Below are 21,228 nucleotides of genomic sequence, written 5' to 3' on the forward strand. Positions count from 1 at the left end.
TATTCAAGTTAACTAGAGGCACCAGGTGGGGGAACACCCTGAACTGGTGCCCAGCCAATCGCAGGGCACAAGGGACGGACAACTATCATACCTGTCAACCTCTGCCGATAACTGCCCTTATAAATGATTATGATTCCCCTTACAAACCCCCCAAAAACCTTACAAACACCGTACGAGTCGTACAAACCCCCAAAAAACCTTACAAACACTGTACGAGTCGTACGGTATTTGTAAGGTTTTTTTGGGGGTTGTAAGGGGAATCATAATCATTTATAAGGGCAGTTATCGGCAGAGGTTGACAGGTATGAACTATTCACGCTCACACTCATACCTAAGGGCAATTTAGTCCAACCAGTCACTTTGCATGTTTTTGGGATGTGCGAGGAAACCGTAGTACTTGGAGAGAAAACCAACACAAGCCCAGGGAGAACAAGCAAACTCCACACAGTGAGAACACAGTGGGAATCAAACCCTTGACCCAAGAACTGTGATGCCGACACGCTAACCATTCAGCTGCCAGGAAGACAACACATAATATGAAAAGACAGAAGAAGCAGGGGTTCAATTTGATGATGTTTATTAAGCAAATGCTGCTGGGAAATTGCTTATGTGTAAAGTCACGCACGGGCCTGCAAACAGTAGCACCTCATAAACTTCAGTATTTCAATTCAAGTTAGTTTACATTGCGAATGCAAGACCGAAATGCCCCTGAGCGCTCTTACAGAATTTCTTTGCATTTGCGCTTAGCATTCATAAGCATGTTTAAGAATACAACTTTCACGGGTTTGTCGAGAACTCCACGTTGGTTGTTCGTCTGGCCCGTCGTCATCTGCTGCTGCAGGTGTGTTGCTGCAGGTGTGTTGTTTGTTTTTGGCTGAGTTGCTATGGTCACGTCAGGTATAAGGCTACATAACCACATGTTCACATGTGCAAAAGCCCTCCGCCCCAATTAACCCCTAACCATCCGCCCTCATTGCCTAGCCATCTTCTATATTATGAATCCTTTATCATTTAGTGCCTTCTCTTTTGGTCATACATACATCGGAGAGGAAAGTGCCCTCCCCTCCGGCCCCTGAGCCGAAGCATGCAAAGCCCCGCCCACCCCCGAAAACACAAGCTTGTCAGTGATCAGCAGCAAGAACGGGAGAAGAATTGTCTCGGTGGCTCACTCCTCACAGCGTCTGCAAACATGCATTTCTAACATTTGTAGCATTTGGCTTCTCTCTAAGGTTTGTGTGTTATATAATGTGGCTCTAGCTGTATGGTGTTTTCTTATGTTAGTTCTGCTTGATTGCTTTTCATCACGGGAATTGCTCATAGAGCCTCAGTCGCCCTCAGTCACCAGCTTGATGGATTGACTGGAGTGCTTCTCCGTCTTCACGGTGGAGACTGACTTCTCCTCCAGCATTTCCTCCATTTCCGTCACAGTCTCGGTAACTGTGATGGACTTGGTGACCTGCTGCAAGCTGTCTTCCCCTGTAGTAATGGTCTCCACCGTTTTGGTGATTACCACCTTCTGGCTGCCGTCGTCCTTGACAGGGCTCTCGTCCACGCCGTTGATGATCACTTGGTTGGCCTTTTCCTCTTCCTTGGCGCCGCTCTTGTCCACATCGCCATTCATTGCCACATCTTTTGTCTTCTTGGCGTCTTCAGTAGGCTCCGACATTTGGCTAGGTTTGGTAGTTTCCGTCGTAGGAGATTCCGCCTTTGGCGACTCTCGCTCTACGGATTCTGACTTAGGGGACTCGGCTTTTGGGGAGATGACCTTTGGGGATTCAGATTGCGGTGACGCAGCCTTGGGGGAGTCCGCTTTGGGCGACATGACTTTTAGAGACTCTGATTTAGGGGACTCAGGTTTGGGGGAGATGACTTTTGGGGATTCAGATTGCGGTGACGCAGCCTTGGAGGAGTCCGCTTTGGGCGACATGAGTTTTAGAGACTCTGATTTAGGGGACTCAGGTTTGGGGGAGGTCGTCAACTTTGGAGACTCTGATTTAGGTGAAGTAGCCTTCGGTGAGTCTTCTTTAGGTGATGCAAGTTTTGGAGCTTCCGATTTAGGGGACTCTGCTTTTGGGGAGGTTATTTTCGCTGAGTCTTCCTTGAGGGTTGCAGGCTTGGGAGATTCGGATTTAGGGGACTCTGATTTAGGTGATGCAGACTTGGGGGAATCGGACTTGGGAGAGAGAGGTTTTGGCAATTCCATCTTGGGTGAAACAGCTTTTGGGGATTCTGACTTTGGGGACACTAATTTTGGCAGCTCCGTCTTGGGGGAGCTAGCCTTTGGGGATTCGGACTTTGGGGAAATTGCTTTTGGAGACTCTGTCTTGGGGGAGGTAGCCTTTGGAGATTCGGACTTTGGGGAAATTGCTTTTGGAGACTCTGTCTTGGGGGAGGTAGCCTTTGGAGATTCAGACTTTGGGGAAATTGCTTTTGGAGACTCTGTCTTGGGGGAGGTAGCCTTTGGGGATTCTGACTTTGGGTAAATTGCTTTTAGAGACTCTGTCTTGGGGGAGCTAGCCTTTGGGGATTCGGACTTTGGGGAAATTGCTTTTGGAGACTCTGTCTTGGGGGAGGTAGCCTTTGGAGATTCGGACTTTGGGGAAATTGCTTTTGGAGACTCTGTCTTGGGGGAGGTAGCCTTTGGGGATTCTGACTTTGGGGAAATTGCTTTTAAAGACTCTGTCTTGGGGGAGCTAGCCTTTGGGGATTCGGACTTTGGGGAAATTGCTTTTGGAGACTCTGTCTTGGGGGAGCTAGCCTTTGGGGAAATTGCTTTTGGAGACTCTGTCTTGGGGGAGCTAGCCTTTGGGGATTCGGACTTTGGGGAAATTACTTTTGGAGACTCTGTCTTGGGGGAGGTAGCCTTTGGAGATTCGGACTTTGGGGAAATTGCTTTTGGAGACTCTGTCTTGGGGGAGGTAGCCTTTGGGGATTCGGACTTTGGGGAAATTGCTTTTGGAGACTCTGTCTTGGGGGAGGTAGCCTTTGGAGATTCGGACTTTGGGGAAATTGCTTTTGGAGACTCTGTCTTGGGGGAGCTAGCCTTTGGGGATTCGGACTTTGGGGAAATTGCTTTTGGAGACTCTGTCTCGGGGGAGGTAGCCTTTGGAGATTCGGACTTTGGGGAAATTGCTTTTGGAGACTCTGTCTTGGGGGAGGTAGCCTTTGGGGATTCGGACTTTGGGGAAATTGCTTTTGGAGACTCTGTCTTGGGTGAAGCAGACTTTAAGGAAACCGCTTTTGGGGATTCAGACTGTGGAGAAGCAGTTTTGGGGGATTCTGATTTAGGAGAAGCATCTTTTGGTGATTCAGGTTTTAGAGAATCTGGTTTGGTTAGTTCAGTTTTAACAATTTCGTCTTTTTTGGCTTCAGGTGTTGCAGCTTCTGTTTTCTGAACTCCTAATTTGGCGACTATTGTCTCTTCAACGATATCATCAATTTTGACCTTGTCATCTTTTTCTCCTTCATCTTCAACCTCATCTTCCTCCTCATCGTCTTCATCTTTGTCTTCATCTTCTTCGGCATCAGCTTCATCTTCTCCCTCGCTGGCTTCATCTTCTACTTCCTCATCTTCTTCCTCTCCGGTCTTCATTTTCTCAGGAATCGCTTTGGACTCCTGAGATTTGGAGGAAAGGACAGTTTCCTCCACAACCTCCATGACATCACCTGCTTCCTCATCTCCTTTGCTCTCCTCATCCTCCTCGCCTTCAATTTCATCTTGATCTTCTTCCTCATTGTCACCCTCTTCATCACCCTCATCGTCCTCCTTTTCCGGTGCCTTGGAACTGACTTTTGCGTCGGTTGCGGCTACGACTTCCTCTTCCTCCGCTCCATCGTCCTCGTCACCTTCATCTTCTTCCTCGCCTGCGCCGCCTTCGAAGGTGGCCGAGAGCTCTTGGGCAATCTGATCTAGGGCATCTTCCATGATGGCCTTTTCATCCTCGACCCTGGTCTCCTCGATGATCTCTTCCACAAATTTATGCTGCACCTTCATTCTGGGTGGTTCAGACTTGGTCATTGAAATTCTTGAGAATGAAGCATCGGGACGATGGGAGAATGTGCTGAAGTGGGTCTCCTCACCCTCCAGGAGTTTCCTGATGAAAAGAAAAAATAGTACATTACAAGGATGTGGTCCTAAGTCGACGACTGTTTGTACTGTATTTACTGTATGTTTTTCATGTTCCTGCTGGGATTTTTGAGTCCTGATATCTCCAAATCGCATGCACGTGTATATTTACTGTATGTTTTTGATGTTCCTGCTGGGATTTTTGAGTCCTGATATCTCCAAATCGCATGCACATGTAATTAATAAAGATGCCAAATTGTGTTAGTTTGAACTGTTGTTTGCTTATTGGGTGATCTACAATTTCATGATTTGTCCAGCATTATGATCATAATGAAGACACATGCTGTATAAAAAAATGTAGGCATGAGGCTTCAATTATATCCCACACCTGTGATTGTTCACCAACCAAATTTAAACAAAACTGTTGCACTGCTAGCAGTAATGCGTATGATTTCCAATCTCTCTTTACTCTCTTCAAATTTGTACATGAAGCGCATTTCACCTGTATGCGGCAATCTCAATGTCCAGGGCCATCTTGACATTGAGCAGGTCCTGGTACTCGCGCAAATGACGTGCCATCTCCCATTTTGTGTTCTTGAGCTCATTGTCCAGCTGGTGGATGGATTCCTAGAAAACAGATATTTGATTATTTGCTCATCTTTCAGGTTGACAGAAATGACGTTGACTGTATTTTTATGCCTGCAGACTGTGCTTATATTCTGGTCAGGGATTCTGATTTCTATACACCCCCACTCTTGAGGAGCGGCAGTATGATGTGAGGACGTAGCCAGTGAGGGCATCCCGCCATGATTCTTAGTCAGCAAAATTGTGTGCAGATAGAGAAAGTAAGGATGAGAGAATCTACCGCAATCATTTTTGTTAACTCTTTCAGGTGACTTTGAAAGGAGAAGGTGACTGCAAAGAAAATGAGGATAATACAACATTCCCAGGAAAGATGACTTTGTATTTAGATAACACGTTATATGGGGGAACATAACAGCGGTTTGATTGTTTCCAAAAAAATGCATTCATTTATACTATAAATGAATAAACTATAAATGTTATATTTTATTGGAAATGCACGGGATGGCGGCGGCGTTACCTGCAAGCCACCCAGGTCGCTGTTATGGCGGTCCTCGATATCGCCCAGCTGTCTCTCCAGGGATTCTCTGGTGCCGCGCACGGACTCCAGTTCCAGCGTCTTGGACTGCAGCTGGCGCCGGTAGTCGCTGATCTCGTCGCGTGCGTTCTTGATGGCGCCCTTGTTCTGCTCGGACGCTTCGTTGAGCTTGGCATAGTGACACATGAACCAGCTCTCCACTTGCTGCAGGTTCTGGTCGGAATGGCCCTCTAGCTCGCTGCGGATCTCGCGCAGAGCCTCGGTGATGTCGGCCCGCTGCAGGTCCCTCCTCTCCACGGTCACCTGAGACGCCTGGATGTGGCCCAGAAGCTCGCTTACTTCCTCCTCGTGGTTGTTGCGGATGAAGGCGATCTCGTCCTGCAGCGACTGCACTTTCTTCTCCAGTTCGGACTTTAGCAGCTCCGAGTCACCCGTGTCCTTCTTGAGGACGCGGATGATGGCCTCGGTGTCCTCTCGGAGGCGCGCCTCCTCGTCCAGGCGCTCCCCGAGCCGCTGGACGTCGTCTTCTAGGTGGTCGCTGTCCAGCTGGATTTGAGCCTTGTCCCGATGGATCTGCTCGAGCGTGGCACGCAGCTCCTGCAGCTCCTGGTCAAATAGGTTACCCAGCTGCGAGCGGGACACCTGCTGTGTCCTCAGGGCCTGGATCTCGTCCTCGATCTGCTTGTTCTGCTGCTCCAGGTAGTGCACCTTGTCGATGTACACGGCGAAGCGGTCATTCAGACCCTGTAGTTGCTCCTTCTCGTTGGACCGCCGGGAGGAGTCGGCGCTCAGGAGGGCACTTTGGTTCAGCTCCAAGGTGTCCATGCGCTTGTTGCCGCTCCTCCTGGTGCCAGAAGCCGGGCTGGCCCGGGACCACGTCTGGGAGCGGATTCCAAGGGTTGAGGGGCAGCCGGCCGAGCGGCCGTAGCCGAAGCCGCTCGCCCTGCTGTCCGGAACTCTCAGAAAGGGGCTCCCGATTGCGTCCATCTGCTCAAGTGTGCGGTAACTAATAAGAGAATAGGGACGATGAGGGTGTGAGGGGGGAGTGTGTAGGTATGCGTGCCTGTGCAGATGTGAGGGGTGAATGGCTTTCACAGCGACTACCACCTCATCCTGATGCACTTTTTATATGGGCAGCGTTGGCACGCTCGTCAGGCAACCTGCATCTACCCTGCGGGGAGGGGAGAGAGGTCCTTCCATCAAAACCTCTCTTATCGGCCAGTCACGAGCACGTGACTAGGTGTATGCGTCTCTTTTTTTTGCCCTCATACGTATTTTCATATCTAAAAATCCCATTAAGGAGCTGCACACTAACAATTACTATGGGTCAATAATTTATATTTTGTATTGTTCCACTTTTCCAATTTGCGCAAGATAACGCCCTATACAGCCAAATGTTTATTTCCTTTTGCTAAAAAGAATTTTCTGCTGGTGTAAGGTATAACAAAAAAGTGGAAAGTCATCCTGCAGGCATAGGGGGAAAAATAAGTAAACCAACTAGTTATTGTTACATCTTAAATATGCAGCACAGATGTTGTGCTTTGTGTTGACCATCTAGTTATTGTTACATCAGAAATCTGTAGCACAATTGTGCTTTTTGTTGGAATATTGATCAATATATTGTACAATTGCAATTGATTGGACACTAAAATTGCCTCTGGTATGAGTGTGAGCGTGAATGTTTTTTGTCTCCTTGTGCCCTGTGATTCTTCAATTCAGATGGGCCGGATGATTCGCCTAAAGACGTTTCGCCGACGGACGTTTGACAGACGGACAGGTCGCCGAATGGACGTTCCACCGAACGGTCAATCGGCCGAACGGCTGAGCGGAGGTTTCGCCGGCGCGCTCTTCCCGCCCCCGGATCGTGTGTGTACAAGTTTTTCAACCTCGGCCCGCGGGCCAGATACGGCCGTTACAGATAACATTCATTTAGGAATAACAAGGGCATGTACTGACCCCTCAATAACAAGGGCATGTACTGCCCCCCGCTGGGCATATTTCTAAATACAAATACATGGCATATTTCTAAATACAAGTACAGGGCCTATTTCTAAATACAAGTACACGTGACAGAAGAAATAGAGTAAATAAAGTAGCAGTAACAGCATACTGTTATGAAATTGTATATCCAGAAGTCCTACTCCATATTGTTCTTGAACTAAAAGTGAGATGCTATTTGACCAGTTCAGGGTGTGCCCAGCCTGGTGGGCATAGTTCCCTGGGATAGGTTGGAACACCCCCACGACCCTAGTGAGGATAAAGCAGTTCAGAAAATGAGATGAGATGAGACAATTACCGTGTTCATGTCATGTGCTTTGCTTTCATTACTTTGAGCTGGTGAATTATTCATTCATTTTTCCCAACCGCTTATCCTCCAAAGGGTCGCAGGGGATGCTGGAGCCTATCCCAGCCAACTATGGGCAGCAGGTAGGGACCACCCTGGATAGGTTACCAGCCGATTGTAAGGCACAATCAGATGGTCCTGTCTAGGGGGAATATAGAGTGTTCGACCAGCCTTTTGGGCAAGTGGGAGGGAACCTGAAAACCCAGAAAAAAACCACCAACACAGGGCCAGAGTTAACATGCAAACTCCGCACAGGAAAGTCGGGACCCACCAGGGATTAAACCTTCAATCCGAGAACTGCAAGGTGGACATACTAATCGCTCCCCCAACGAGCCACCAAACTGGAATGAGTCATTTATTATTCGCATGACATATCTTCACGAGGTTGCTAAATCCTATACTGTATGCGAGCAAACAGACTAACAATCATTTAGATTTACAGGCCAATAAAACTTGAGAGACTTTTTTAGATCAGTTTAAAATTTAATTCTGTTAGTGTTCAAGAAAGTAAGTGAATAACTACTGCGCTATTTGACAGTTTAAGATATACACATTTGTTCATTTTTTTGCGAAACCTACTGTGCTTATTTGTGGATTTTAAGATAAATATGAAAAAAGGCGGCCCTGAAGACGAGAAGTTAGTGTTTCATTTTCACAGTTCTGAGATTGAGGGTTTGATCCTAGGTCTGGACTTTTCTTTTGTAGTGTTTGCACGTTCTTCCGGGCTTCTGTGGGTTTTCTCCGGATACTCCAGTTTCCTGCCACATCAAAAAAACATGCAACGTAGGCAGGTTGAACACTCTAAATTGCCCATAGTTATTAGTGTAGGCCTGAATGGTTGTCCAGCTCCTTGTGTCCTGCGATTGGCTGCCAAACTATTCAGGGTGTTTCCCGCTTGGTGCCCATAGTTGGCTGGGATAAGCTCCAGCATCCCCCGCAAACCTTATGAGGATAAGCGGTACGGAAAATTAATGAATGAAAGAATATGCAAGAGATTCACAAAAGAGCAGTAATATACATGTGGACCATGCATTAAATCATACCGCCACCAAGCGGGAATCCCACGGTTGCCCACACCGAAGTCAGCCAAATGAACCACTACACAATCAGGTGGCGAATTTTCATTAAAAAATGCAGTTATTGATACAATAAATTCCATTGAATGCAATTTATTCCAGCTTTTTCAGAAGTTAACATATTCTCTTTTCCTTCAATCCTTTATAATTTTTCAACTGCCCTCAGATTCTTTTGTGTAGATCACTAATTGCCATAAAGTCATTTTACCCTGGTGTTTCCATCCTAAATAATATTACTTCATTCGTCTTCTGAACTGCTTCTCCTCACAAGGGTTTCGGGATAGCTGGAGCATGTCCTAGCTAACGACAGGCAGAGTACACCCTACACTGAATGTCAACCCCCAAGGATGAATCAAACAAAATTGTGTGAATTATAAATGCTTCATGAGGAGACGATCTGTGTTATAGTCCCAGAAAGGACACCAATTCAAAAATATTAGTTTAAATTAGATTAGAACTTTATTTCATCCCGAATTCAGGAAATTTCTTGTTTGCAGTAGCAAGACACACACAAGACACACAAGACATTGTAGACCTAGGTCAGAAACTGGAGCCACACATAGAAGTCCACAAGGTGGGGGACCTTTTGCAGACTGAGACTGAGGTTATCACACAGTCCCTCAGTAGTCTGGAGGTTTTAAAGATCATCTTCCTTGCCTGAACTGTCCTATCACCTAATCAGCAGCAGCGAAGAGGCCGTTGGGGGGCCTTCAAAGCACATAAGCAGCCCAGCAAGCACTGGCAGCTCAACACCACCTTATGATATATAAGTTACTTCCTGAAAGAGTCTTTCATTGCTTCCACTATTGCATGTCTGCCCTCCTGTAAGGTGTCATTTATGTGGTAATGTACGATTAAAAACCATTTACCAAACCTTTCCTTTTAGCAGCATCACTGCGGGCTATTGATAGCTTACACTGTTGATTTCCTGTCAATCTGAACACTGCCCTCTTATCTCAACTCAATGTGGTCGATTTGAATGATTAGCAGCTGGGTGTAGGAGTGATGCACCAAAACCAGCTGCATCAATGCCTTGAGTTTTTCTTTACTGTCCTATCAGCGTTCCTCTACACGAGAGCTGCGTCTATTTTTAGGAATGTAGCTACTGTAAATGAACTGATCCAGGAGCCACAAGCTTACATGACGTTGCATTGTCCTTGAAGACGGCTTGATGAGGATGTTGGTCTTTTAGGGGTCGTGTCATTGGGTCTTGCAAGGGTGACGTCCTGCAATAAGAGCTGGCGAGCCGTCGGCTGGAATTCAAGGCTACGGTGCGTTGCAGAAGGGGCTGAAATGATACTGCGGCCAAATAGACGCGCTTCCAAATCTGGGCCATCAATTTGTCTGACTCATATACGCAAATAGGTTCTCAAGTCGCAAACACACTATATGGAGGTGTTGTAACGCAGATGCCTCTTGTCGTTCGATTCTGTGTAAAGAGAAGGCAAGGAAGTCGTGTCCTTGCGTTGAGCTGACGCACGGCTGGCGAGGGCATTAACAAACTGTTGCCATGTTACAAATGAGCCCACTAAGCAGAAACATTTGCATTGTGAATACCTACAGCACTCTTGTTGTTTGATTTATTGACATCCATTATTTTCTTGACTTGACAGCAGTTGAATACGGTTTGGAGATCACGCAGAACAGTATGTGACAGAAGAAATAGAGAAATTACAGTAGTAGTAACAGTAAGTACTACTGTAATGAAATTGTAAATCCAGAAATCCTACTCCAGAAAATTTACACCAGCATAGAAAACGTTGCGATTAATCTTTGAATTAAGGTTCTCAGCAAATCATTTTGAATATATATTTCCTAAAATAATGGGAAATTGTTTAAAATTAAACTAGAAGTAAAAGTTTGTTCCATGTCATTTTCAGGTATTGTTCTCTAAGCATAACATAAGTCTTCTAGTGTTGTTTTTTCTCAGTGTCAGACATCAATCCCCAGCTTTGGTGAATTACATTGTGTGTCCAATGGCTACTACTTTAAACGCAAGGATAAAATAAAAAACATAAAAAAATTGGCAGCACATTGTAGTGTAGTACATACTTGTATTTAGAAATATGTCCAGTGGGGGACAGTAAATGCTCTTGTTATTCCTAAATGAATGTTTTCTGTAACGGGCCGTATATGGCCCACGGGCCGAGGTTGAAAAACTTGTGCACACATGATCTGGGGGCAGGGCGAGCGTTTCGGCGAAACGTCCGTTCAGTGAACTGTACGTCGGCCAAACATCTGTCGGCGAAACGTCCGTTCATTGAACTGTATGTCGGCCAAACGTCTGTCGGCGAAACATCTTTCGGCAAATCGTCCGGGCACGGTTGAATACACTATAATTTACCAAGAATAATGAATCTAAAGAGTGTTTTTGGATTGGATTGGATAACTTTATTCATCCCGTATTCGGGAAATTTTGTTGTCACAGTAGCAAGAGGGTGAGGATGCAGGAATAGGAAAGGCATTTTAGACACAAATAGATAGGTAATAAGTAAGTTAATAAATAAATACATGAATAAATATATAAATAAATAAGTGTGTCTCTGAAGTATATATATATATATATATATATATATATATATATATATATATATATATATATATATATATATATATATATATATCAGTGGCTGGCCGTCAGGGCCTTCAAGGCCTTCTCTGCTGGACTAAGAAATATCTGAATCATATTATATTTTGTCCATCAATACGTACTTATTATTCCAAATGGTCTGTTAGCTTCCTTTCATTGCTTTTCCCCCTGGTTGCACTGCTTCCAGATGTGTGTTTTCATATTGAAGCATTTAACCAATCACATTTCAGCCATTATTTGTTGCCAGATCAGATCTGCCTCAAAGCCTGCAAAATCAGTTCTTGCGGTCTCTGCTGCATTAAACTAGACTGTTGCTTTTAACCAATCAGATTTCGAGTTGGCAACCCCACAATGATTTTTCATAGGCGTTAGCATTTTGCTGGCTGGGACATGTCATTGCTTTCACAAACTATGATTGGCTAGTAGGCGGGCCAAAGCAGTACCGAGGCAGCCGAGATCGCAAACTCCACCCACTATGGCCGACAGAAGCAAATACAAATAGATTCTGTTTGCTCACAAAGCTATTTTCCAGACGGACTTTTTTAGGAAAAAAATGGACATCATTAAGAAAGGGCGGTCAACTCCGAAGCTAGCAAGCCTGTTACAGCCGGGAAAATGGTGTGTGGGGCACTTTCAGCGCGCTAACTTAGCTCCACAAGCAAATAGTATATAGTTGTGTTGATTTAATGCTATTTTCAAAACGGACTATGCCGGAAATATGACAGGACAGGCTCGACTTTCATCATTAGCTTCAATGGCGATAGGAAAGAAGGAAGAAAGAAAGGAGGATGGATATTGTGTAAAAAGGATTTTGGGTGAGTAAAATATGGCTATATTCCTAAATAATATTTCAATTGTGGGCCAAGTTCTGATATCTGAAAAGCTCCAGTGTTTGTATTTAAGCTCCAGTGTTTGTATTTAATCACAAAATGCTGCTAGGAAGTGGATTTTACCCCAGTTTAATTTTTGGCGTTTCACCATTGACGTCCATCGCTGTCTTTTCCCGGGAAAAATCACCCCCCTGGCCTGGTTGTACTGTCTCAAAAGCTCCAGTATTTGTATTCAATCAATAAATGATGCTAGGAAGTGGATTTTACCCAATTTTAGTGCATTTTTTGTCATTTCACGTATGGACGTATCGACGTTCATCGCTGTCTTTTTACCGGGGAAATGATACTCCGGGCCCGGTTCTGATGTCTAAAAACCTCCAGTATTTGTATTTAATCAATAAATGCTGTTTTTGGCTGGATTTTACCCCATTTTCGGGCAATGTTTTCCCGTACGCCATTGACGTTCATCGCTGTCTTTTCCCGGGAAAATCACCCCCTGGCCTGGTTTTAATGTCTGAAAAGCTCCAGTATTTGTATTTAATCATGAAATGCTGCTAGGAAGTGGATTTTACCCCATTTTTGTGCATTAATTTATTGATTATTTTTTATGTGTCGCAGCTGTAGCTGCAGTAGAGGTTTTATAGCCATAAAATAGTTTTTGAGGGTTGGATTGATACGTTGAAGGTGCTACCAGAAAATGCACCACCCGCCACTGGGTTGCCTAGATGTGGAAATCATTGATGCAGTTATCAGAGCTATCTCCCCCAGTTTGCAGCTACGTAATTACTTGGAAGAAAAACCTAACCTCACTCTTCGCACACTCAAACGCATCCTACGCGCTCATTTTCAGGAGAGGAGTGCTACCGGCCTCTATTTGCAGTTAGCTTCAGAAGTGCAGCATATCAAAGAGACTCCTCAAAGTTTCTTAATGCGAGTCTTAGGCAGAAGGTACTGTTTGCATCTCGAGAATCAGAATCAGGATTCCAGTACGACCCAAGTTTAGTCCAGCGTATGTGCCTGCACACGATACTCACTGGTCTCCAGAGTGACAGTGTTAGGATAGATATGCAGCCTCTCTTGCTGGACTGTAAGACTTCAGAAGAGCTTTTACTAGAGCAGTTAAATGTAGCCTGTGCTAATGAAACAGAAAGGAGAAATAAAAAGTTTAATGCCCTACAGGCAGCAACACATGTTAGCAAGGTACAGTCAGAAGACCTACGACCTACCAATTGCCCTGGAGAAGAAAAACCAAGTGTCCCCTGAGGTACGAGCGGAGTTGACTAAACTTAAGGCAAGTGTTGCTTCTCTTAAAGATCTCAGTGCAGAGATAGCTCAGATTAAAGAGACACTGCAGCAGGCTATGTTTCAGCCTCAGTCCTACCTCCCACCTTCAATTAGAAGACCAGTTAGGGAGCCCCAGCCACCTTCTGCAAAACAAAATTACTACAGCAAGCCCCCAGGACCCCACTGGAACACTATCCGCCCTGCTTATGTCCCAAGGAGGTCTTTTGCTTGTCAGCAGGGAGGGCGAGATGTGAAGTGCACACACTGTTATCGGTGTGGGAGTGGAGAACATTTCCAAGCTGGATGTAAAATCCGAGGAGGCAGACCACTAAAAGAAGAGACTATAGCAGAGCTAACTCAAGAAAGGGAAGGTGTGGTCCGTGTGCTTTGTGGCACATTCAGTCCACTGTCCATTGTCAATCCTCCCAGTATGCAACAGCAGTGGATGAGAACTCAGCAACACCTGATGGTGGAACTTGCCGATTCAAAGACAAAGATCAGACAACTGAAAAAAAAACCCTGACACCAGAAGGAGGAAAAATTGACAACAGTATGCAGAGAAATAAACAGCAGCCGGTATCTCATCTTCAAGAGACAGACGAAGACAGTGGTAACGAAGATGACTTTCACTACGAGCCCCTCCAGGTGCTAAATGAGAGAGATGCCCAAGGGATGGAGTCTGAGAACAGGCCACTGCCAGCGGATCAGAGACTTGAAGTGAAGGGCCCTGCTTCCGGACCAGTACAAGCAGAAGATGACTATCAGCTGGAGGACCTGCATGGTGAGGGAACAAATCTGGCTGTTGAAGATCCTCGTGATGATCATTTATCAGAGACCTCTCCGCCAACCGCTGTGACTGAACCTGAGGCGTTGACTTACGAACGGCCAAGAAGGGAGAGACATCCACCGCGACGCACGACCTATGATCAGCTTGGTGTCCCCTCCTGTTACAGTACACAGTCACCACATCAGCTGCTACCTGCCTAACCCTTGGTTAGTACACCTGCAGCCATATTACATTCAACCACCCTTTATGTATGGACTCCAACAGGCTTGAGCCTACAAGGGTGACATGTATTATGCGGGCACGGACTGTTACGGACTGTGATTACAGTTTCCATCCAGTGAACGTGGACCGTATGAGTTGTGGATTGTATTTGAACTGTGGCCCTTGCCGTCTGGAGTTTTCATGAGTATCAGCTCACAGAAGAGGATGTGAAGTGACAAGTTCGCTAGACTGTTCAGAATAACAACCAACAAGGGGAAGATATTTGGAATGTACTGATGTCGAGACGACATTGTTTTTGTGGGGGAGTGTGTCATGCTAGAGTATTTGATTTATTAACGATTGCATGTTGGGAATGTACGAGTTTGGATTGGATGTGTTTATCGGTGCTCGATTGTTGATCCTTTGATCCATATGGCAAGTGTGTGGCATGTTAAAAAATATCGGTATCCGATTATTGATGTCTTAGCGCATAGCTTGAGGCACAGGGGATTTTTAGTCATTACAGTAAAGTTGGATTGAAGAAACAACAATTTATCACTGTTGTGATTATTTCTCCGTGTTTTAAGATTAAATGCAGGGTGTAACATTTACAATAAAATATTGAAGAGAAATTAGCATCAAGCATCGAGAGTATATTTCAAGGACCTTCTCTCGCTTTACATTTGGTTTCAAAGTTTAAGAGTGAATTGAGTCATGTGCACTATCACGGCTGAAAGGCCTCAGTATATATAAGCAGATGTTTGCCTGCCCCCCACTGTTCAAATGTGATATCACCTGTTGTTGTAACCCAACCGGTCAGTTTGATGTCATTAACGTGGAAGACAAAATTCTGAACCGCTTATGATCAGGGAGCTGTGGCCTATTCAATTTAACTAGAGGCACCAGGTGGGGGAACACCCTGAATTGGTGCCCAGCCAATCGCAGGGCACAAGGGACGGACAACTATCATACCTGTCAACCTCTGCCGATAACTGCCCTTATAAATGATTATGATTCCCCTTACAAACCCCCAAAAAACCTTACAAACACCGTACGAGTCGTACAAACCCCCAAAAAACCTTACAAACACTGTACGAGTCGTACGGTATTTGTAAGGTTTTTTTGGGGGTTGTAAGGGGAATCATAATCATTTATAAGGGCAGTTATCGGCAGAGGTTGACAGGTATGAACTATTCACGCTCACACTCATACCTAAGGGCAATTTAGTCCAACCAGTCACTTTGCATGTTTTTGGGATGTGCGAGGAAACCGTAGTACTTGGAGAGAAAACCAACACAAGCCCAGGGAGAACAAGCAAACTCCACACAGTGAGAACACAGTGGGAATCAAACCCTTGACCCAAGAACTGTGATGCCGACACACTAACCATTCAGCCGCCAGGAAGATAACACATAATATGAAAAGACAGAAGAAGCAGGAGTTCAATTTGATGATGTTTATTAAGCAAATGCTGCTGGGAAATTGCTTATGTGTAAGGTCACGCACGGGCCTGCAAACAGTAGCACCTCATAAACTTCAGTATTTCAATTCAAGTTAGTTTACATTGCGAATGCAAGACCGAAATGCCCCTGAGCGCTATTGCAGAATTTCTTTGCATTTGCGCTTAGCATTCATAAGCATGTTTAAGGCTACAACTTTCACGGGTTTGTCGAGAACTCCACGTTGGTTGTTTGTCTGGCCCGTCGTCATTCGCTGCTGCAGGTGTGTTGTTTGTTTTTGGCTGAGTTGCTATGGTCACGTCAGGTATAAGGCTACATAAACACATGTTCACATGTGCAAAAGCCCTCCGCCCCAATTAACCCCTAACCATCCGCCCTCATTGCCTAGCCATATTCTATATTATGAATCCATTATCATTTAGTGCCTTCTCTTTTGGTCATACATACATCGGAGAGGAAAGTGCCCTCCCCTCCGGCCCCTGAGCCGAAGCATGCAAAGCCCCGCCCACCCCCGAAAACACAAGCTTGTCAGTGATCAGCAGCAAGAACGGGAGAAGAATTGTCTCGATGGCTCACTCCTCACAGCGTCTGCAAACATGCATTTCTAACATTTGTAGCATTTGGCTTCTCTCTAAGGTTTGTGTGTTATATAATGTGGCTCTAGCTGTATGGTGTTTTCTTATGTTAGTTCTGCTTGATTGCTTTTCATCACGGGAATTGCTCATAGAGCCTCAGTCGCCCTCAGTCACAAGCTTGATGGATTGACTGGAGTGCTTCTCCGTCTTCACGGTGGAGACTGACTTCTCCTCCAGCATTTCCTCCATTTCCGTCACAGTTTCGGTAACTGTGATGGACTTGGTGACCTGCTGCAAGCTGTCTTCCCCAGTAGTAATGGTCTCCACCGTTTTGGTGATCACCACCTTCTGGCTGCCGTCGTCCTTGACAGGGCTCTCGTCCACGCCGTTGATGATCACTTGGTTGGCCTTTTCCTCTTCCTTGACGCCGCTCTTGTCCACATCGCCATTCATTGCCACATCTTTTGTCTTCTTGGCGTCTTCAGTAGGCTCCGACATTTGGCTAGGTTTGGTAGTTTCCGTCGTAGGAGATCCTGCCTTTGGCGACTCTCGCTCTGCGGATTCTGACTTAGGGGACTCGGCTTTTGGGGAGTTGACCTTTGGGGATTCGGATTGCGGTGACGCAGCCTTGGGGGAGTCCGCTTTGGGCGACATGAGTTTTAGAGACTCTGATTTAGGGGACTCAGTTTTGGGGGACATGACCTTTGGGGATTCAGATTGCGGTGACGCAGCCTTGGGGGAGTCCGCTTTGGGCGACATGAGTTTTAGAGACTCTGATTTAGGGGACTCAGGTTTGGGGGAGGTCGTCAACTTTGGAGACTCTGATTGCGGTGACGCAGCCTTGGAGGAGTCCGCTTTGGGTGACATGAGTTTTAGAGACTCTGATTTAGGGGACTCCGGTTTGGGGGAGGTCGTCAACTTTGGAGACTCTGATTTAGGTGAAGTAGCCTTCGGTGAGTCTTCTTTAGGTGATGCAAGTTTTGGAGCTTCCGATTTAGGGGACTCTGCTTTTGGGGAGGTTATTTTCGCTGAGTCTTCCTTGAGGGTTGCAGGCTTGGGAGATTCGGATTTAGGGGACTCTGATTTAGGTGATGCAGACTTGGGGGAATCGGACTTGGGAGAGAGAGGTTTTGGCAATTCCATCTTGGGTGAAACAGCTTTTGGGGATTCTGACTTTGGGGACACCAATTTTGGCAGCTCCGTCTTGGGGGAGCTAGCCTTTGGGGATTCTGACTTTGGGGAAATTGCTTTTGGAGACTCTGTCTTGGGGGAGGTAGCCTTTGGAGATTTGAACTTTGGGGAAATTGCTTTTGGAGACTCTGTCTTGGGGGAGGTAGCCTTTGGGGATTCTGACTTTGGGAAAATTACTTTTGGAGACTCTGTCTTAGGGGAGGTAGCCTTTGGAGATTCGGACTTTGGGGAAATTGCTTTTGGAGACTCTGTCTTGGGGGAGGTAGCCTTTGGGGATTCGGACTTTGGGGAAATTGCTTTTAGAGACTCTGTCTTGGGGGAGCTAGCCTTTGGGGATTCGGACTTTGGGGAAATTGCTTTTGGAGACTCTGTCTTGGGGGAGGTAGCCTTTGGAGATTTGGACTTTGGGGAAATTGCTTTTGGAGACTCTGTCTTGGGGGAGGTAGCCTTTGGGGATTCTGACTTTGGGGAAATTGCTTTTAGAGACTCTGTCTTGGGGGAGCTAGCCTTTGGGGATTCGGACTTTGGGGAAATTGCTTTTGGAGACTCTGTCTTGGGGGAGCTAGCCTTTGGGGATTCGGACTTTGGGGAAATTGCTTTTGGAGACTCTGTCTTGGGGGAGCTAGCCTTTGGGGAAATTGCTTTTGGAGACTCTGTCTTGGGGGAGCTAGCCTTTGGGGAAATTGCTTTTGGAGACTCTGTCCTGGGTGAAGCAAACTTTAAGGAAACCGCTTTAGGGGATTCAGACTGTGGAGAAGCAGTTTTGGGGGATTCTGATTTAGGAGAAGCATCTTTTGGTGATTCAGGTTTTAGAGAATCTGGTTTGGTTAGTTCAGTTTTAACAATTTCGTCTTTTTTGGCTTCAGGTGTTGCAGCTTCTGTTTTCTTAACTCCTAATTTGGCGACTATTGTCTCTGCAACGATATCATCAATTTTGACCTTGTCATCTTTTTCTCCTTCATCTTCAACCTCCTTTTCCTCCTCATCGTCTTCATCTTTGTCTTCATCCTCTTCGGCATCAGCTTCATCTTCTCCCTCGCTGGCTTCATCTTCTACTTCCTCATCTTCTTCCTCTCTGGTCTTCATTTTCTCAGGAATCACTTTGGACTCCTGAGATTTGGAGGAAAGGACAGATTCCTCCACAACCTCCATGACATCACCTGCTTCCTCATCTCCTTTGCTCTCCTCATCCTCCTCGCCTTCAATTTCATCTTTATCTTCTTCCTCATCGTCACCCTCTTCATCACCCTCATCATCCTCCTTTTCCGGTGCCTTGGAACTGACTTTTGCGTCGGTTGCGGCTACGACTTCCTCTTCCTCCGCTCCATCGTCCTCGTCATCGTCATCATCTTCCTCGCCTGCGCCGCCTTCGAAGGTGGCTGAGAGCTCTTGGGCAATCTGATCTAGGGCATCTTCCATGATGGCCTTTTCATCCTCGACCCTGGTCTCCTCGATGATCTCTTCCACAAATTTATGCTGCACCTTCATTCTGGGTGGTTCAGACTTGGTCATTGAAATTCTTGAGAATGAAGCATCGGGACGATGGGAGAATGTGCTGAAGTGGGTCTCCTCACCCTCCAGGAGTTTCCTTATGAAAAGAAAAATTAGTACATTACAAGGATGTGGTCCTAAGTCGACGACTGTTTGTACTATATTTACTGTATGTTTTTCATGTTCCTGCTGGGATTTTTGAGTCCTGATATCTCCAACTCGCATGCACATGTAATTAATAAAGATGCCAAATTGTGTTAGTTTGAACTGTTGTTTGCCTATTGGGTGATCTACAATTTCCTGATTTGTCCAGCATTATGATCATAAAGAAGACACATGCTGTATAAAAAAATGTAGGCATGAGGCTTCAACTATATCCCACACCTGTGATTGTTCACCAACCAAATTTAAACAAAACTGTTGCACTGCTAGCAGTAATGTGTATGATTTCCAATCTCTCTTTGCTCTCTTCAAATTTGTACATGAAGCGCATTTCACCTGTATGCGGCAATCTCAATGTCCAGGGCCATCTTGACATTGAGCAGGTCCTGGTACTCGCGCAAATGACGTGCCATCTCCCATTTTGTGTTCTTGAGCTCATTGTCCAGCTGGTGGATGGATTCCTAGAAAACAGATATTTGATTATTTGCTCATCTTTCAGGTTGACAGAAATGACGTTGACTGTATTTTTATGCCTGCAGACTGTGCTTATATTCTGGTGAGGGATTCTGATTTCTATACACCCCCACTCTGGAGGAGCGGCAGTATGATGTGAGGACGTAGCCAGTGAGGGCAACCCGCCATGATTCTTAGTCAGCAAAAATGTGTGCAGAGAGAGAAAGTAAGGATGAGAGAATCTACCGCAGTCATTTTTGTTAACTCTTTCAGGTGACTTTGAAAGGAGATGGTGATTGCAAAGAAAATGAGGATAATACAACATTCCCAGGAAAGATTACTTTGTATTTAGATAACACGTTATATGGGGGAACATAACAGCGGTTTGATTGTTTCCAAAAAAATTGCATTAATTTATACTATAAATGAATAAACTATAAATGTTATATTTTATTGGAAATGCACGGGATGGCGGCGGCGTTACCTGCAAGCCACCCAGGTCGCTGTTATGGCGGTCCTCGATATCGCCCAGCTGTCTCTCCAGGGATTCTCTGGTGCCGCGCACGGACTCCAGTTCCAGCGTCTTGGACTGCAGCTGGCGCCGGTAGTCGCTGATCTCGTCGCGTGCGTTCTTGATGGCGCCCTTGTTCTGCTCGGACGCTTCGTTGAGCTTGGTGTAGTGACACATGAACCAGCTCTCCACTTGCTGCAGGTTCTGATCGGAATGGCCCTCTAGCTCGCTGCGGATCTCGCGCAGAGCCTCAGTGATGTCAGCCCGCTGCGGGTCCTTCCTCTCCACGGTCACCTGAGACGCCTGGATGTGGCCCAGAAGCTCGCTTACTTCCTCCTCGTGGTTGTTGCGGATGAAGGCGATCTCGTCCTGCAGCGACTGCACTTTCTTCTCCAGTTCGGACTTGAGCAGCTCCGAGTCACCCGTGTCCTTCTTGAGGACACGGATGATGGCCTCGGTGTCCTCTCGGAGGCGCGCCTCCTCGTCCAGGCGCTCCCCGAGCCGCCGGACGTCGTCTTCTAGGTGGTCGCCGTCCAGCTGGATTTGAGCCTTGTCCCGATGGATCTGCTCGAGCGTGGCACGCAGCTCCTGCAGCTCCTGGTCAAATAGGTCACCAAGCTGCGAGCGGGACACCTGCTGTGTCCTCAGGGCATGGATCTCGTCCTCGATCTGCTTGTTCTGCTGCTCCAGGTAGTGCACCTTGTCGATGTACACGGCGAAGCGGTCATTCAGACCCTGTAGTTGCTCCTTCTCGTTGGACCGCCGGGAGGAGTCAGCGCTCAGGAGGGCACTTTGGTTCAGCTCCAAGGTTTCCATGCACTTGTTGCCGCTCCTCCTGGTGCCGGAAGCCGGGCTGGCCCGGGACCACGTCTGGGAGCGGAATCCAAGGGTTGAGGGGCAGCCGGCCGAGCGGCCGTAGCCGAAGCCGCTCGCCCTGCTGTCCGGAACTCTCAGAAAGGGGCTCCCGATTGCGTCCATCTGCTCAAGTGTGCGGTAACTAATAAGAGAATAGGGACGATGAGGGTGTGAGGGGGGAGTGTGTAGGTATGCGTGCCTGTGCAGATGTGAGGGGTGAATGGCTTTCACA

At 46.4% G+C, this 21,228-nt stretch overlaps 2 protein-coding genes across 2 annotated transcripts; both read right to left on the reverse strand.

Moving 5' to 3' along the window:
* Positions 1-1,027: 1,027 nt before the first annotated feature.
* On the reverse strand, positions 1,028-6,282 carry nefma (neurofilament medium chain a). Its single transcript, XM_077622875.1, has 5 exons — positions 5,169-6,282; positions 4,569-4,693; positions 3,446-4,094; positions 2,834-3,223; positions 1,028-1,720 (listed from the first exon to the last, which is right to left on the reverse strand). The coding sequence occupies exons 1-5, from the start codon at positions 6,171-6,173 to the stop codon at positions 1,325-1,327; spliced, it is 2,565 nt and encodes an 854-aa protein (XP_077479001.1). The 5' UTR covers positions 6,174-6,282; the 3' UTR covers positions 1,028-1,324.
* Positions 6,283-16,294: 10,012 nt separating this feature from the next.
* Positions 16,295-21,228, reverse strand: LOC144090876 (neurofilament medium polypeptide-like). Its single transcript, XM_077622780.1, has 6 exons — positions 20,115-21,228; positions 19,514-19,638; positions 18,464-19,112; positions 17,702-18,130; positions 17,412-17,476; positions 16,295-16,835 (listed from the first exon to the last, which is right to left on the reverse strand). Exons 1-6 carry the CDS (start codon positions 21,117-21,119, stop codon positions 16,490-16,492), a joined length of 2,619 nt encoding a protein of 872 aa, XP_077478906.1. The 5' UTR covers positions 21,120-21,228; the 3' UTR covers positions 16,295-16,489.

The sequence above is a fragment of the Stigmatopora argus genome, chromosome 16 (assembly GCF_051989625.1).
Source record: "Stigmatopora argus isolate UIUO_Sarg chromosome 16, RoL_Sarg_1.0, whole genome shotgun sequence".
NCBI classification, from domain to species: domain Eukaryota; kingdom Metazoa; phylum Chordata; class Actinopteri; order Syngnathiformes; family Syngnathidae; genus Stigmatopora; species Stigmatopora argus.

Excerpts from the sequence above, each read along its gene's own strand:
- nefma (XM_077622875.1), bottom strand. The coding sequence starts at position 6,173 with ATGGACGCAATCGGGAGCCCCTTTCTGAGAGTTCCGGACAGCAGGGCG. Across the intron at positions 4,095-4,568 it reads ATTGAGATTGCCGCATACAG|GAAACTCCTGGAGGGTGAGG; the intron begins GTGAAATGCGCT and ends TCTTTTCATCAG. Across the intron at positions 1,721-2,833 it reads CCAAGACAGAGTCTCCAAAA|CGAGAGTCGCCAAAGGCGGA; the intron begins GTAATTTCCCCA and ends GAATCCGTAGAG.
- LOC144090876 (XM_077622780.1), bottom strand. The coding sequence starts at position 21,119 with ATGGACGCAATCGGGAGCCCCTTTCTGAGAGTTCCGGACAGCAGGGCG. Across the intron at positions 19,113-19,513 it reads ATTGAGATTGCCGCATACAG|GAAACTCCTGGAGGGTGAGG; the intron begins GTGAAATGCGCT and ends TCTTTTCATAAG. Across the intron at positions 17,477-17,701 it reads CTAAGACAGAGTCTCCAAAA|ATGGAATTGCCAAAACCTCT; the intron begins GTAATTTTCCCA and ends GTTTCACCCAAG.